The 18,504-nt window shown below is 44.5% G+C and overlaps 1 protein-coding gene across 2 annotated transcripts in view; it reads right to left on the reverse strand.

The window, feature by feature from the left end:
* The window catches only part of nnt (nicotinamide nucleotide transhydrogenase), a 114,427-nt gene that overhangs the window by 71,745 nt on the left and 24,178 nt on the right, over nucleotides 1-18,504 (reverse strand). For both annotated transcript variants that reach the window (XM_080743120.1, XM_080743119.1), the window contains exons 12-17: nucleotides 16,022-16,132; nucleotides 11,556-11,701; nucleotides 10,682-10,877; nucleotides 7,529-7,762; nucleotides 6,624-6,784; nucleotides 264-443 (exon numbers count right to left, since the gene is read on the reverse strand). In XM_080743120.1, coding sequence (XP_080599246.1) covers nucleotides 264-443; nucleotides 6,624-6,784; nucleotides 7,529-7,762; nucleotides 10,682-10,877; nucleotides 11,556-11,701; nucleotides 16,022-16,132 — 1,028 coding nt within the window. The remainder of the gene's footprint in view (nucleotides 1-263; nucleotides 444-6,623; nucleotides 6,785-7,528; nucleotides 7,763-10,681; nucleotides 10,878-11,555; nucleotides 11,702-16,021; nucleotides 16,133-18,504) is intronic.

The raw sequence follows: 18,504 nt of genomic DNA on the forward strand, positions 1-18,504 counted from the left end.
ATTGTCTGTCCAGCCTGTCAATGTGACAGAGTGGAGAGAGCGCATGCACAGCTGACGTTTCTTTTTTTTTTTTCAACTTTCGATTTTCCCTGGTGGGAGTCGACTTGTGTAATGAAGCCGACTGAGGCGACTTGTCGACTTTTTGGTTAATGCCCTAGTGTGTTATCCGTGTTGGTGGGTTTTTGTCTGTGTATTTTATGTAATGTGTTTTCTTTAATAAAAAATGTAAGGGGGAAAAAAAAAGAAAGCCATGGTGGACTCACCACACACATGATGTAGGAGAGGATGGCTCCAGAGGAGCCGATCATAGCGCCCACGATGGTGAGCAGGTTGTTCTGGAGCAGGAAGCCCTCGGCGCACAGCGCCCAGCCAGAGTAGCTGTTCAGCACCGTGATCACCACCGGCATGTCAGCGCCCCCGATGGCTGCCGTCAGGGTTACACCCTGTCAGGGAACACAAGAGGAACAGGAGGGTGATCAGTTAGTTGACCTATTAAAGATTTGCACAGATGTTCATAATTTTAAAAAAAATAGCAGATCTACAAGCTCGCAGCGCAGCACTCGGTGCCGCGCTGTGAGCTTGTATATCTGCTATTTTTCAATAGTTAAAGTATTAAATAATTCTAGGCCTAAATGCCCTTAAGCCACTTCCCAATGGAGGAACAGTTGTTGACCCATGCAACCAATAAGACCTCAAAGTGTTTAATGTCAAGGACCCCTAGAATTATATGTATTTGACCGCGGACCCCTCCATCTCAAAATAAGTTGTTCCAGGGACCCAGAGAAAGAAAGATTTGAGTTAGAATGTTCGCTTTAAAAATACATACCGTATACTCAAAGATTTGCACAAATTTCCAAGATTTTTCAAAAATAGCAGATCTTCAAGATCGCAGTGCGCCACTCTGTGCCGCACTGAGAGATTGTATATCTGCTATTTTTCAATTGTTAAAGCATAAAATAATGGTTAAAGTGGTTAAAATCTAAAGCAGCCCCGGAGAAGACGCATTCCCGGCCTTAAGTTAAGACCCGAGGTCCAATCCTACAAAAAGTCTTCTGAAAAATCACACCTACAGTAGTGTGAAATGAGCCGTGCCATTTATGACGGCATGTCCTTAAGGCATTAACAGATGGGATGCTCAGGTTTATAACATTTCTAGCTGTTGCTGCTGCCGCCGTTCACTCACGCTTTATTTTGAAGAGCCTCGGAAGCTTTGTGCGTGTGCACGTGGGTGTCCGCTGACGATTGAGGAAGAAAATCCATTTGTTTACAAACGCTCGCGAAACTAAAATCCAAACCGCGGCCGACCATCGCGGTAAAGTGTCGCCGTGAAAACAATCAGATCTCTGCTTCCCTGGCGTTCTTTTCACCTCATTCATAGATAAAGCCCTTTTTATGTAGTAGAATGGAAATTAATGCAACCAGCTCGTGCCATTTTCTCTCTCTCTCTCTCTTTGAGCTACGGGGTGAAGTATGGACTAGGGTCATTCAGAGGGCAGGCAGCTGCACGTACAGTTAACCCTTCGTTGTCTCGTTCAGGAACGAGACAACTCCTTTTGGCAGGGTGACCCCTAGTGGCCTTAACTCGTTACTGAACGAGTTTGGCACCCAAGTTGTTAAGGACATGTGTTCAATACAGTATGCTGGAAAATGTTAAGATGTTCCAATGCTGATATTGGTCCACTGGATTACCCATCTTTAAGATCCTGGCACATAACACCACAGCTCCAGGGAAACCCCGCCCACAGAAGCTTTTGATTGGCTGAAACGGAGCTAGGGAGCGTGCGGAGGTGCCGGGTGGTCCGACCACCAGTAAAACTATGCCTAAACCTAACTCTAACCCTAACCTTAACCTCAGTAAAACTATGCCTTAACCTAACCCTAACCTCAGTCAAACTATGCCTAAACCTAACCCTATCTGCCGACGCTGGTGAAACAAAACAAGCGGCTCCGCCTGGAGCTGTGGTGTGATTTCCAATTGCACGGTTCGCAATGTGATTTCCAGGGACTCTGTGGGTTCCTTTATGGGGGTCTAAATTGACCCATACAAGTCTGTAACTCAGAGTTAAGGGGAGACCTTGAAATGTGAAAGTTTGAGAAACACTGTCCTGGCTCAATTCCCCACACACGTCGTGTGTATGTATGCATTACTTGCATTTAAAAACCACACACACACACGTCCGCCCCCTGCTGACCTCCTGAACGCATGCCCCTCGTCTTGTGTGCCATATCGGATGAACGCGTATTAGCCGGTGTTTAAGCATCGTTAGACCTCAAATTGTGGATGGACGGATGGTGCTAGCCTATAGCGTACCCACTGATTAGGCCTCAGTTGACTAGAACACCGTGAAGAAAAGCAGAGGATCGGTGTCATGAGCTCATGGCACTGTTACAGTACACATACTCAACCACCCACACACATACACACACACAAAGGGAGTAAGGCTAAGCAGAGCCAGATACTTCCCATTAAGTCATGATACACTTGATCAAACAAACCAAGAAGGACGAGGCTTGAAGAATATCAGGTCTCGCATTAAAATACACCATGGCGACCATCGGCCGACAACAGCAGGGGTCACAGCAGCGAGGCTCTGCAGTTTTACCTTAAAAATCTTTTTTTTTCTCCATCCTATAATTCTCAGATAGAGCACTGTGCTGATGGGTCAACTCGTTGCACAATAACAACCTTATAGTACTGTATATACCAGGTGGTATATATTTCAATGACCGTAGAAATTGGAGTTTTATGTCTTTGTATGTCTCAATTTACTTTTAGTCGTGTGAATGTGGGAGCCGTCCCATAACTTCCGCAAACCCGGCGACTCCCGTGCAATTAGCCGCTGGATCGTGCCACAACGCCTCGCATCTGTGCTTGTAGATCAGCTATGTTCACTATCTTAAATCATTTTTAAAATGATAAATACAAAACAAATGGTTTTGGACGATTAACTATGTCTGCTTCTGAAACAGCTTTGACTTCCATGTTGAGTTACACTTCACTCAAGTCAGACCCCTTTCTCCTTCCCAATGTTGCCTTTTTGAAAAAGTTAGAATTACGTGGCTTTACTTAAGTTTGCAACTATAAAGGATATTATACATGTATTTACGCCTAATTTATGCTCTGTTGTACAACAGCATCACAGACCTTGCTAAGCTCACAACTTGTCGCGGATGCGGCGCGTTGTGGGCTTGAGCAAACCAGGCTTTAGATGCTAGTGCACTGTTGCATCCTGTTCCTGCGGGCTGACACACACAGGCACGTGCACACATTGACATCAAAGGGGGCTTGAGCCCCTGCCCTTTTATCTGTCTGTAAGAAGTGCCCTCTCCAGACCATGGATGCAGTTTTTACTACGGTGAAAGAAATGCAAATGCCCTCTTTGCAAATGCCCTCTTTCCATAAGCTCACAGTGAGCTTGGAGGTTGGCTATTTTCGATATTTTCGCCAAAAGGCCCTTTTACAAATGTCAGCCCCTGCCTTTCTAATATTCTCTGCACGTCCCTGGACACACACACACCACGTGGACACACATACTCGCAAGCGTGGGTTGCTGTGCCGTACTTCTAAGACTGGTCAGCTATCGAAAACATTCATCTAAACTAAATAACAAATAACCTGAACTAAAATGAAAATGTAATAAAATACCCATGTAATGTCCCTGCATGTGCATGTGAGAGGGTCGTTTTGAAAAGGGGATAAGTGGAACCACACAGTCTGTAACACCAAGCAGCCCAGTCATATTTCACCCTCTATCTTCCCCATCTCCTCCTCACTCTAACCCTTCACTCCCCCTCGTCCCTTTCTCTTTTGTTAACATTTGTTTGTAGGGTAAGCAGTATGTGTCTCCACTTGTGTTTTCCATTGAGAGTAAGACTTGGGAATTGGCAAACCGCCTGTGAAACCAATCGATTTTAATACGATTTTAACAGTGCACGCACGCACGCACACGCACGCGCACGAACACACACACTTACTTACTGTATATACACTGGTGGTGTTGACGAAAAACAAAATGCCTTTAGATAGTAGCGTTTCCTAAATGCAGACAAATATATGTATTTATATTATGGGGCTTTTAAGCCGTGACATCATTTTGTAGTCAGACCTCCAAGCAGATTTATTGTCAATATCTGTCCCTCACTATTTCAACAGATCCGAGACAAAAATAAAGACTAAAGTATACTTCTACCACTTTCCTTTCAACAACAAAGAGAAGAAAAATGAGTAAATAGTAAAAATAGTAAAACGATTCGCTTTTTTGGGGGGGCAAAAGTTCTCCTCTGCCTACAAAATGATGTCAGACTTAACAGCCCCATATGTATTTATTTATTGTGCACTGTTGTGTACTGCAAAGATATGCAAATAAGATGTAAAACGCATCTAAAGAACGACGCACTCATGCTGTGAAAAAGAACACTTATTAATGTTTCTTCGTTTTACGTCCATAGGATCTGTTGCACAATTGCCATTCATGAAATACTACTCAACACACGTACCAGCTATTAAAATGGACCATTTGCGGGTGTGACTATTCCATTCCAATTGGCCGCCTTCGAGACATATGATCGAGACACTATCATATAGGCCAGTGGTCCTCAACCTTTTCTGGCCGTGACCCCCAAAATAATCATATTTTATCTGGGGACCACCCACCCTGACGAGCACTAAGAGATGAGACATCACATTTTGTATAACACGGTTCTTTTGCGAGGCGTTGTGAGCAAGTAGATCGGCTATTTTCACAATTTCTGCCTCTAATATTTGACAATTTGGCCCATGTTTAATTTGTCATTTTAGATGTATTAAAAAATCCTTCAATTGTCACTTTAGAAATGTGCAGATACCCTCTATACACTTAAACTTTATGTTGGTTTGTATACTGCTGAGTGAGCAAACAACGTTGCACATTAAGGTAATCATCTGGGGACCCCCCAGAATAATTTGGGGACCCCCCTGGGGGTCCCGACCCACAGGTTGAGAACCACTGATTATAGGCTGCATAATAGGATGGACTTCTATGAGCTAAAATGGGGTCACTATCACCTTGTCTTTGTTTTTGTCTTTTATTTCCATTGTGTCTGTTGTTGTATGTGTAAAAAAGTGAAAACTAATAAAATACTAATCATAAAAAAAAGAGAGAAATGGACCATTTGCTGCACAACATTACGTTCCAAACGGTTAGTCTGCCCTTTATCCCAAAGATCCAGACCATTTCTAGGACCATCTGGACAACGGTATGAAAAACACCCCTAAAAAAGGTTCAGCTCAAGCCAGGTGTCACAGAGCAGGTGTGCCAACTGCAGGGACGTGCAGAGAATGTTAGAGAGGCAGGGGCTGACATTTAAAAAAAGGCTTTTTGGTCAGAGCTTGGAGGTTGGCTATTTTCAGTGCTTGATACCACATTGAACAAAGCATAATCAAGTCAATACTGGAGATGTGGCGCACGGCATGGATTTCTACACAGAGAGGGCAATTCTTTCAACATAAGATGCTGCATTCAAGTTCAGGAGAGTTTAGACAAGGCAATTCTCTTGAATGCTGCCTTCAGGTATGGCATGGAAGGAGGGCATTTTCATTTCTTTCACCATAGTAAAAACTGCATTCATGGTCTGGAGAGGGCACTTTTTTACTGACGGATAAAAGGGCAGGGGCTCAAGCCTCCTTTGATGTCAATGTGTGCACGTTCCTGTCCTACTGTATGTACACACTACAGAGAGTATTAACCGGACAGTTTCATTGTAGATTGGCTATTTATTTTTGCAGAATGTTCCCCTCCAGAATAGGGATGCTACAGTTCAACTTCTCTGCACTTTTACCCGTTCTAACCGAGTTCAGCAACAATAGTGTTATACCTTATGCCTTTCAGCACATATAAAAGTTACATTGCTGGGCGTCTTCAAGCCAATGCAAACTTCAGTCTGCGCCAATGCAGTGAAGGGGAGGAAGAAGGGAAAAAAAGGCCTGAATTAATTCTTTGTAATGATTTCTATTTCCGTACTTCCCAGAAGCACTTTGTGTTGAATTGGTGCTAACAATAAGACTGTTGAACTCTTAACCAGGACCTCAACTGTCCAGCTATTCTAAAAACACATGCATGCGTGCACTGTACTTTTGATCACTCACTCACAGACAAAACGCTCCCTGCAAGACAATATGAACATTTCATGTCACGATTATTGTGACCAAAATAATAGCGATTTACGATATTATCGCGATAATCAAAATATCCCCAACATCCATTATTCTGGGGCAGAACGTTTGCCAAAAATAGCAGATCTTCAAGCTCACAACGCGTCGCAGTAGATCGTCTATTTTTGGCAAAGAGATTTGGTAGAGACTAGAGAGTGAAAGAAAAGACTGTATCAAGTACGTTATTTACAGGTCCGTTTGACCAAATATAGAGGGTTTAAGAGGTACCACATATAAAAGGTGAATTGATCCCAGTGCAGTATGGAGGATAATTTCACGATAAATTTAATCCCTGCGATATGATTATTGTGTTTTTTTTATCACGATAAACGATAAAAGCCATTTAGTTCCATCCCTAACCCTCACCCCTTGTGCACTTGAACCACGCACACAGACACAGAAACAGACACACACACACACACACGCAGCATACCATGACAGCGGAGAGGGCAGAGACTGATCCGAGACAAGTCATGCCCATGGTGTAACTGGGATCCAACATGTATGGAATAATGCCTCCAACACTGGCTGCCATCAGGCCAGCGTTCAGAGCGTGACGTCCAGGCAGCATCAGGGGAGCGCTGTTCAGCATGCCTGCAGAGACAAACGGCCAGGGAGAGGAGAGGGCCAAGACAGAGGAGGATAAGACAAATGATGAGGATGTACTGTACAATAGCAACAACAAAAAAAAGGCAGACACTGAATCTTAACCCATTTCGTGCCAGCTATTTATGAATGAATCCTATAACTTCTGCCAGTGTTTACTTTCATTGTTTTTAGCGTGTTTTCCAACGGCGATCACGCTCGTGCACGTGGGTGCGTATGCTCACTGCTCCTCCGTGGATCACACTGAGGCTGTCCTCTGTCTAACCGACTCAAAAACATTTCCCACCCTGTTGTTGTAGCGCCGCCCAGGCACCACTACACAGTGTGTGGATGGGAGCACGTGGCGATGTGGAGAGCCAGAACCAGAGGAAAGCTAGTTTTTTCTGCAGAAGAAGAATTGTACAGGATGGAGGAGTCTGTTTTGTTTACGGATTATTTCTGTATGCACTCGTCTCATACCAACCGAGGATCACCCCGACTGTACATAGAGGCGATATCAATCAGATTAAGAGATCTGTCTTTTAAGAGATCTCCGTCTTTTGGCACAAAGGTGCCTACTTTTGAAAGAACCGAGATCTCCTTCTATGGCACGAAAACCCAGTGTAAAGCCTATAATGTTTGGACACTAGCACACATTTCTGATTTGTCCCCCCCCCCCCCCCCCCCCACAGAAGACCCACACACAAGTCTTTGCGACTTGTGTGCACAAAGACATGTTCCACAGGCACTCACCTTGCAGTTTGCCATACGCCACCAAGGAGCCACTGAACGTCACCCCGCCGATGAAAGTGCCAAAGTAAGCGATGATCTTGGTCAGGTTAGCAGCAGGGTCCGTGGCGAAGTGGGGGAACTCGATCATGTACTCCGCCACACAGGTCAGCACGGCAGCCAGTCCAACCAAGCTGTGGAAGGCAGCTACCAACTGAGGAAGATCTGTGATCTGGATCTTCTTGGCAATACCCAGGCCTGGAGAGAGAGAGAGTAGGACGGATATAGATTGTTATAAAAATATGCGTATGAGAGAGAGAGAGATAGACATTTTGAATTATCCTCAGCTTCGGAGCGGGTCCAATTTTTTAGACTCATGCCCTCTACCAGGCGCGTGCAAACATAGACATCAAAGGGTGCTTGAGCACCTGCCCTTTTGGCCGTCAGAGAAAAAGTGCCCTTTTACTACGGTGAAGAAAATAAACGCAAAAGCCCCCTCTCCATAATATTATTCAGTGTGTGTGGACGTACTGCAAGGACTGCACGTACTTCCTGTAAGTAGACATAGAAATAAAACTAGTGGTGACTAATCATTACGAGTGTATCTTATTTTGAAATCCGCCGGTTTTAGAGGAAGTCATTATCTATTGTAACCCAGTTTCCATGACGCGTGTTTACAGACCGTATCTCTCCAAGCATGAAGTTGTAATGATGACGAAAACGCTAATCTAACTAAGTAAACAAGAACCCACATGGATTAAACGCAAGATATTTGCCAACACCATGCATCTGTGACTTGAAAACAACGTGTACACTTTGGAAGTACCCTACGTTAAACTTTTGGAATCTCCGACCGCACAATGTGAGTGAGTAGTTCATTGAATCTGTGTCTCCTTTTCATGCTGGCTAGAGTAAGCTAGAGTAACGCTTACTGTTTTATAGGTACACAACGAGATCGGCCATTGCTGGCATCTTTTCTTCATTCTCTTTACTATTTATTTATTGTGTCTTGTCACGAAAACGTGGCTGTGTTGTGACTACTGGATATTAGCCTACGATACAGAATATCTTTTTTGATGCACTAGCAGCGTTGGTCTAAGAACAGTCAGTCTACACTGCAGTCATAGTTCTTCATCTAGGCTTTAAATGCACCAAAAGATTTATATAGCACTGTTGCACATCAGCACTGAAAGGCTTGCTCCCGTGAGTACTAGCCCACAAAAGTTTATGCACCCCTGAGTATTAAAATGCGATATTCCTCTAAATATGACTATTTATGTGCCCAAAAAAAATCGGTGAAAGGTGCCCCTCTCAGACTTGAGCACCTGCCCCTCCAATTCTCTCTGCACTCGCCCGCCCTCTACTGTAGATGTACTCAAATGGCTATATGAAGAAATGTGGTTTGCATTTGTTAACAACTGTTTAGAGAAGCATGATAGAAGCACACAAAGAGGACAAACATCTGACATGTATTTTGGCTCATGTTTTACCAATATAATCTTATTATTTCTTTCTTTCGTTTTGTAACTGTCTACTGTGTGGCTAAATCTCTTATCGACAAGTGACTGCATTAGTAATTGTGTAGTTGGTGTCTTATAAACACATAATGGATTGTAAGTAACACTCATTCATTCATTCATTCATTCATTCACATATATTGTATACATCAGAATCTTAATTAAATATAACACCTGAAGTAATTTCATAAATTTGAAGAATATAAAAAAACACTGGTTGTTATTCCAACTATGCATAACAATAAGCTAAATCTAAATATTGAATATTGCCAGTTTTTCCCCCACTTTTTGTCGGATGGAACCTAGCAGGAGAAAAACGCTTGCGTGCACATTTGTGCACTACAATGACAACCATTCGCTCATGCACACACACAATGTGGTGCTGGGAAACAGGTCTCTCTACGGAACCAGGTGTTGCTGATGGGGGCTATTTGGGGGAATTCCATGTTTGTGAGTGGGCCTCCAATCTGTGTATATTTGTGTTGTCTGTGCGCGAGTGTGAGTGCGTGCGTGCGTGTGTGTGTGTGTGCGTGCGTGCGTGCGTGCGTGCGTGCGTGTGTGCGTGCGTGCGTGTTTGCGTGGGAGTGTGTGAGTGTGTGTGGGGGAGAGTCGCTGGGGGCCTCGCTAGGTTAGCGCATCTGGAAGTGCCCTGTTGGTCTGATTGTAGAGTTTAGTCTGGTTTAAGCTTTGTTACTGGAACAATTAGCATTCAAATTGAAATGAGAGAGAGAACATGACTCAGACATGATGCTGACCATTCCACAGAGCCCCAGCCTCTGCCCAGAGGTTAGTCACCTTGTGTTTGATGTAAACATCACACAATGGCTCTGAACCCAGAACACCTGTGTTGCTCAATAAATATCAGTGGTGGAAAAAGTACTTGCACATTTTACTCAAGTAAAAGTATCAATACCGCAATGTAGAAATACTCGGTTACAAGTAAAAGTCTGGAATTCAAAATGTACTTGAGTAAAAGTATAAAAGTGTTGGCATCCAAATGTACTTAAAATAGACAATCCGATTCAGAACTCCCTATCCACCTGTTTCCGCAAGAATTTACTGTAGTATTATCTGCGGGACACTTCCGCTTAACAGCAGACACACCAGCTCACGTTGCGTCGCAGATGCAACCGTTGTGAGCTTGTAGATCACACTCGGCTGCGGCGCCGGAAACTCCTTCTGCGCAATGCACGATGGGACGTTGGAAAGTTGTGGATAGGAATCGTTAAGGGAACCATTAAGGAATCGGATCGTTAAGAGAGAATCGTTAAGGAACCGAATTCGTTAAAATCTAAAAGGATCCCAACCCTAGTCATGAGATTCAACATGTACCGTAATTGCTGGACTATAAGCCGCACCTGAATATAAGCCGCACCAGCTAAATTTAGAACAAAAAACAAATGTTTACATATATAAGCCGCACCTGACTATAAGCCGCAGGTGTCCTTCCTGCTTCCCGCTAGAGCGCCCCTGGTGGCCGTTAGCTGTATAAATCTATATATAAATCCTTGTTAAAGACCATTGTAAAACTAACTAACTGGCCGTTAGCTGTAAAAATCTTTATATAAGCCGCACCGTTGTATAAGCCGCAGGGTTCAAAACATGGGGAAAAAGCCGCGGCTTATAGTCCGGCAATTACGGGTACATAAAAAACACTCACCAACGGTGCCGCCCACGGCCATGGCAGCACCCATCTGTGCCATGAGCTCAGGACAGGGTTTCAGGGCACCCAGGGTAGCGACGATGCCCCCGGCCACGCCCATCATGCCCAGGGCGTTTCCCAGACGGGCCGTCTTCTGGTTGGACAGGCCTGCCAGGGCTCCCACACAGCACAGGCCTGAGCCCAGGTACATCATCTGAAGACACACAGCAGGAGTTTAGCCCTTTTAGCACCGGGGGAAGCATCATCGTCACTTTAGATTTTAATTACTTTAACCATTATTTAACTGTTTCCCAAACATTGGGTCGTGACCCATTTGTGGGTTGCGGACACATTGTGGGTTGCGGACACATTGTGCGGACACGCGTGTGTGTGTGTGTGTGTGTGTGTGTGTGTGTGTGTGTGTGTGTGTGTGTGTGTGTGTGTGTGTGTGCCAGCCTGCCTGCCAGCCTGGCTGGTGAGTGAACTTTGTTTGATTAGTTTCAACTGCTGCACGGATTGGATATTCGTTAAACCCACCCCCACCCCCCGTGCTCATTGGAGCAGCCATTTTTTGCTTGCTAAATCGTCTATTCATGTACTCAGCTCCTGACCAGAGAAACAGTCCACTCTGAGAGTGGGCGGGGTCTATGGGCTGGAACCAGGCAAGGTCGGTGCCATCAAGGCCCAGCAAAAAAACATTTTTGGTGACTAAATCAACTGCAGATTTTGTCAAAATCCTATAATATTTAGTCGACTAAAACTAAACTACAACTTTTCAGATGACTAAACCGTGACTAACTTGAGATTTCATTCAAAAGACTATGACTAAAACTAAACAACAACAACACTGGTGGTCAGTTGGGCCCCCATTGTAGTCAACCCACTGTCACACCTGTTCAATGTTGTATCCGGCCTGCAGGGCGGCGCCGTAGCCTCCGACGAAGACGCCGGTGGGAAGCAGGTAGAGGTAGTTGTACTCTGGAGGATCAGTGGGCCGTTTGAACATGTCCAACATCTTCTGGGTTACCAGGAAACCACCTGGGTTACGGAGAGAGAAACAACAGAGAGAGAGAAAGAGTTAAAACGTAACATGTTATTAAGACAGATAGATGCAAGGTTCATTATTGTTCTCGTTCTTATAGTTTTTCGTGATAAAAAAACACTCCCAATAATCGTATTGCGGAGATTTAAAATATTAACGTGAAATTGGCCTCCGTCATGCACTGGGATCAATTCACTTTTTATTTGCCGAGCTGCATATCTGGTACCATTTAAACCCTCTATAATTGGTAAAAAACAGACCTGGAAATAACCACAAAAATAATTGCCAATCTACAAGCTCACAACACGTCGAAACGCTTGTAGATCTGCAATTTTTTGGCAAATGTTCCGCCCCTGGATAATGGTATTTTGATCATCGCGCTAATATCATAAATCACAATTTCTTTGGTCACAACGATTGTGACATGAAATGATCATATAGTCCCATGCCTAACTCATACACACGCACGCACACACACACACACACACACACACACACACACACACACACACACACACACACACACACACACACACACACACACACACACACACACACACACACACACACACACACACACAGGTGATCCAGATGATACCTGTCTCTCTCCAGCTGCTGCTGGTCTAAAGTTAGACCCCAGGCCTCCCCCAGTTAAAACACAGCAGTAATAACAGAACAGTCTGACTATTATTACTCCAGCGCGATCTGAGTCAATACATTAAGGATGGAGGAATGCACAGGCTGGAAAAATCTGAACGAGGGCAAAAGCCAGGGACCTTTTATTATCCATTATTTATAAAGCGTTTCTCCGGAGCTATATTTAAAATCATTTTGAAGAACAGACATTCTAAACTATAGTTATCACTGGCAGCCTGGATGCAAAGCCTGCAGCATTTGGTTCTCAATGTGAGGGTCCTGGGGGGAGGGGGGGGGGGGGGGTATTCTTTATTCACAGTTTTTTAAGTGAAGACGGACAGGAAACAGGGATAGAGAGACGGGGAGAGACACGCAGCAAAGATAGTCGGGGGCGGGACTTGAACCCAGATCTGCTTCTGGACAAGGGGGGATGGAAGTAGGGATGGAAATCAGAATCGGCCAATATCAAAAATCGGCCGGTATAATATCAAACCGGCCGCATCGGTGACCAGCAGGTCACTGACATAAATATCGGCTTTAAGCCAGTGAATGATCAGCTGCCATCAATATTATATCCATATCATATTAGACTAGATATTGTCTGTGATTTTGGATATTGTACTATTGTGATTGATTTGGCATTAGTGTTCTTCTAGCTTATTGGTACTCAAATTGAAGTATGTCTTGTAGGCCTACTTGGCCTGGAAGAAAAAGGGGGTATTGGAGCAACCCTATTTTCTAGTTCTTAGCTAAAGAAATCGGTATCGGAAAAATCGGTTTTGGCAGGTCAGACCTTCGTAAAACCGGGGGATCGGTATCGGCCAAGAATTTTGCAATCGGTCCATCTCTACCTGGAAGCAAAATATTTTGAGATGGGGGGAGTGGTGGGGAGGCCGCAGCCAAAAGAATAGCTGCACTACAAGCTCACAACCCATCGCATTGCAAAATAATTGCGAACACATGAATATGTCATAATTGTGACAGGCCTAACTGGCTCTGTACTTGGTCTAAATCTCACTGCTCTTTCTTCCTCTACAAATCCTCTGGTGTCTGCAATTTTGGCTGGGATACCAATTTCATCCAACCAGAAGAGAGAACTCTTCGGGTTATTATTGTGGGCAAAAAAATGCAGGGCAAAGGTTTTACACAGATCAGTGCAGTTATCTGTAAAACCATGAATCAGCTTGTTATAGCGCCTCCATGAGGCTGATTTGAAATTTTTCCAGTGGCATTTCTTCCTCAGCCTAGTGGGAATTTGCGTGCAAAATTTCACAGAAGTGAGTGTTCATAATTTGTAGGAGTACTGTAAAAAAAATATTGTTTTGCGGAAATCAGCCTCCTGGTGGCGCTATAACAGGCTCATGTGGAAACATTGGGGGCAGAGATTCTGCTCTGGTATCCAGGGAGTGTGCAAGCCAACGGTGCCAGAGATTAGCTGTTCACAGACAGAACCACGGACTGACACGCGGGCAGGCGGACAGACAGGGTGCAAAACATAGTCTCTGCCAGGCCTTTCGGCCTGGTGGAGACAAAAATAGCACACAAAATTGGAATTGGAACTCTATAAAACTGAAGCTGATAAATGGGTTCTTTTATAGACTGGAATTGGCAAGCCACCTGAACATGTATTTACTGTTTACTACAGAGCTAGAGAGAAGGGGAGACTCCTGTTACTGAACAAACACTCTATAGCAGTGATTACTATCACAATATAAAGTTTTTAACCGTTTAAAAATAAAACATTTGTTATTAAAAAATACATCACTTACGGCACCTATAACTGCTGGCCTACTGTAACTTTCAATATATTCTTAATTCTACAGCCCACGGTCAAATGAAAGAAAGAAAGAAGATCATATGAAATGTGGAGAGAACAGAGATCCCAGATTCTGAATCAAGGCTGAAAGACTATACACTTCAGACACTGGTTTATTGAAACTGAACTTCGGTGTTATGTTTGTGTCAGCGGCACAGTAAAAGATCGGAGAGGAATGGGATGTAGGTGCTTGTTCGGTGAGGGGTTGGCAGTGTGTGTGTGTGTGTGTGGGGGGGGGGACCTCTTCCCAGACCTCACCGTGGAATGTTCGTTATTCTGTTCCCTTAGGGTTTATGGGTTGTGTGGTAGACCGCTTAGAGATGTGCATGTGGAACCGAGCCACCGAGTGAACATAAAAAAAAATGAAATTAAACAACTGGTGCTTAAAAAGAGAGTAGGTATTCCTATAAACGTTGTGGTGTTTCTGGCACGCTTTTGTCGAGGGGAAAACTCGAGAAAGGCAGATCTGAGGGACTAATAAGTGGTTTTAACAGTTGTTGCCTCGGCGGTGCCACGCGGGCCCGCCGCCATAGGAAACCCGCGGCGGGATTCACAGCCTCGCCGCGACCCTTGACCCTGGTGAGTGTTCTGGGACAAACTCGGAGAACTCTTTGGCGTGGCCTATAAAGTGCACTGACACCTGGGAATGGAGGGGCCTCAAGACGTTTGTACTAAGTGTCTCGAAAAGAAGAATGCAATACGTGTCTCTTTAGACTATACCCAAAGCGTCTGCATCAAAGGTGCTCCTCATTAAGCCTCGATTTATGCCTGCTGTCGTCGCGCACCGGAAACAGCCGATTTCCGCAAGCTCACAAAGCGTCGCAGCCGCGACACGTTGTGAGTAGGGATGGGACGATAAGCGATATTATCGTTTATCGTGATAAAAAACACTCACGATAATCGTATCGTCAAGATTTATTTTAACGTGGTATCGTCCTCCGTCATGTACTGGGATCAATTCACCTTTTTTTTCCCCGTGCTGTATATCCGATACCACTTAAAACCTCCATAATTGGTTAAAGGTACTTATAATATACGTACTAGTCTTTTTTTCACTCTCTATCAAATGTCTTTGCCAAAAAATAGCCGATCTATGTGGCTACGTTGTGAGCTTGTAGATCAGCTATTTCTTTGGCAAAATGTTCCGCCCCAAGATAATGGATTTTGATTATTGCGATAATATCTCAAATCATGATTTCTTTTGTCACAATAATTTTGGCAAATGTTCCCCCCAGGCTAATGGATTTTGATAATCGCGATAATATCGTAAACCGTGATTTCTTTTGTCACAATAATCGTGATATGACATTTTCATATCGTCCCATCCCTAGTTGTGAGCTTGCAGGCGGTAGATTCCTACTGTGAACCGAAAAGCGGTTCACAGCCCTGCCCTGGAGGTGCAGTGTTCCAGGGGACTATTATGAAGTGATGAGTATTATAATGGCTACAGGAACACTTTGTCATTCTAATGAGAATTATTAAGGGTAATAGCGGTGGATGAATGTGTGTGTGTGTGTGTGTGTGTGTGTGTGTGTGTGTGTGTGTGTGTGTGTGTGTGTGTGTGTGTGTGTGTGTGTGTGTGTGTGTGTGTGTGTGCGCGTGCGTGCGTGTGTGTGTGTGTGGTCTAAAGCCAAAGCCACTGACTTTGGTTTCGAGCAGGTGGGTAGGAAAAGGGGGAAAGCTTTGGTTCGAAAGCATGTTATTGTATAATTGATAAAAAACACTTCAATCTTCGGCTACGGTTGAAATGTTATTGGCTGAAAGTTGCTGTAATTGGCCAGGGGCGTGTGTGTGTGTGTGTGTGTGTGTGTGTGTGTGTGTGTGTGTGTGTGTGTGTGTGTGTGTGTGTGTGTGTGTGTCTCACCAGCGATGTTGACGGAGGAGATGAAGGCGGCGAGCACGGCCAGTGTCTGGGCCGTGGTGGTGGGGGTATAGGCTCCTCCCATCAGGGACAGACCACCCACAGCCGTCAGCCCTGAAAGGAACACGTCGTTCATTATCAGCCAATCCCATGCAGCCTCATATATACTGTACACACAATATATCAAAAACAATGGACATATATTTTACGCATACAACATGATATCGTCACTGTCCGGCAGAAACCTTGTATCTCCCAAGTTTCAAATTTCAAAAAATCCTCAAATAAGACCGTTGCACAAAGCTAGTGAAAATAGCAGATCTACAAGCACATGTGTGCTTGTAGATCGTCTATTTTCACTATTTTAAATTGTTTCTTTTTGATGTTTTTACCCTACAAAAACCTCTGACTTCACTGTGATGTCGAGGGAACCACACTAACAGAATCCCTTTTGTGCCCATATATGGAGTTCCCTGATGTCATCTAACAGGACTTCATGTGGGAATGCCCATATATGGAGGCCACATACCACACCAACAGAATCCATATATGGCCAAGACAGATGGCCAAGACAGCCCATATCTGTGTGGTTGGTTCTAAAGACAGGGATCTCCATGTATGGGCATAAAAGGGATTGTATTCATGATGTCAGAGGTCATAGATGTCATAGGACTTTCACATAACGAATAACTGCATGTTTGGGCTCTCACAGCATATCTCCATATACAGTACAAGGATCTCCCTACATGTGTACCAAGGGTCTCCATATATGGGTAACTGGTCCAATATACATCACTGGCCAGATGGCCAAGACATCACCCGAGGTCGCTTCTCGCCCTTAGGACGTCTGAGTGGTAATATTATGGCCGATAAATGTATTCTTTGGACGGTAAAATATAATCCTGCCGGCCAAGGTGGCCAGCCCCAAAATTGTCTAGAGCTAAAATTGTCTGTACCTATATTATTTCTCTACTTCTAATATAAAGTGAGCAACACTTCATTAAACCATGTCACTTAAGAGAAAAATCACCTTCAGATTCATTGACTTTGTCTTTGGCATAGTATTGGCACTCCAACATAAAAGAAAACAGCCTGTAATGACATATTAATGGAAGGCTGATTACACTGACCATTTCAAAAAGCTTAGAGCAGCATTTAACCTTTCACAGATAGAGAATAAATGAATATTCTCTGCAACAGAGAAACAGTCACAGAAGTACCAGGCATGAAAAGACCAGCCAGACGGTATCCGGTCAACTCACTAAATTTCAAAGTCGCCAAATGCGCGGGACAACTCGCAAAAGTCAGGTCGCCAACCAGTCGTGGACATCTCGCACAATTCGCTGGACGAGTCGCCTATGGACTATTATAAACGAAAAAACATCTACTATTTAAAATTGATCTTGGCCTGATTGTTTGATTATAATTGTTTGATTGTTTGAATACAATTGTTTATATCACAGTCCACGGTTTAGGGGAGAGCCATCCACGCTGGTTGGCGACATGACTTTGGAGCATTTGGCGAGGCGTCTTAACCCCTTTGGCGACATGTCCACGCTAGTTGGCGAGGTGTCCTAGAAAATTGATTTGGCGAGTTGGATTTTTAGCGAGCTGTATTCAGCCAGACTCATGCCTTTGCTGTAACGCTGCCAAAATAGCTGATCTACAAGCTCACAACGTGTCACGGAGACACAGCGTGAGCTTGTAGATCTGCTATTTTTGGTGTGCTCCGTCGCCGCACAGCTATATATACATCAGGCATGGCTCCAACCCTGAAAAGGAAACTCTAAATGCCTAATCCTAACCCCAACCTTAATCTTTTCCCAATCGTAAGCCTAAGTAAAAATCCTTTTTAACTATAAAACAATCATTTCTCTTGTGAGGACCAGGAACATTGTCCTCATAATTGCGACCGTCAGGTCGCAGTTAGTATGAAAACGTCCACCTCATGTCCGTGAGCGAGTGAGTCACGCTCGTCATGTCCGCGAGTCACGATGATATACAACATTTGGTTACCTATCAACTTGAGTTCCTCCCTCCCATTCCATCAGCAAGGAATCTTTTTCCTACTGGAGCTGAGCAGAGGCCACACCCAACGCGGAAGTGCTTCTCTCGCCGTTTTAGCCAAGTATATTTATTGACAAAACCATGATGGAGGCGCTCCGTCTCAAGCCACCTGAGGCCCCGCCAAGCAAGCTAAAGCGAGCGAGTCGCCGGGGCGTGCGTTGCGAAGGTCGATTGAGCAGCGCCGTTCGAGTTACGTCCCGATAGTGACAGAATAGTAAATAAGGTTTAGGCAAGAGCGTTTGTCTACTGACCAATCATAGCGCGTCCTTGCACAAGCTCCCCTCCTCTCCTCTCCTCAAATTCTACTTCAATTGTGGTGTCATTTGGCTCTCACACGCACGCACGCACGCACGCACGCACGCACGCACGCACGCACGCACGCACGCACGCACGCACAAGAAGTGGAATGTTCATCCCAG

The sequence above is a fragment of the Nannobrachium achirus genome, assembly GCF_963921795.1.
Source record: "Nannobrachium achirus genome assembly, chromosome: 15".
Classification (NCBI taxonomy): Eukaryota; Metazoa; Chordata; class Actinopteri; order Myctophiformes; family Myctophidae; genus Nannobrachium; species Nannobrachium achirus.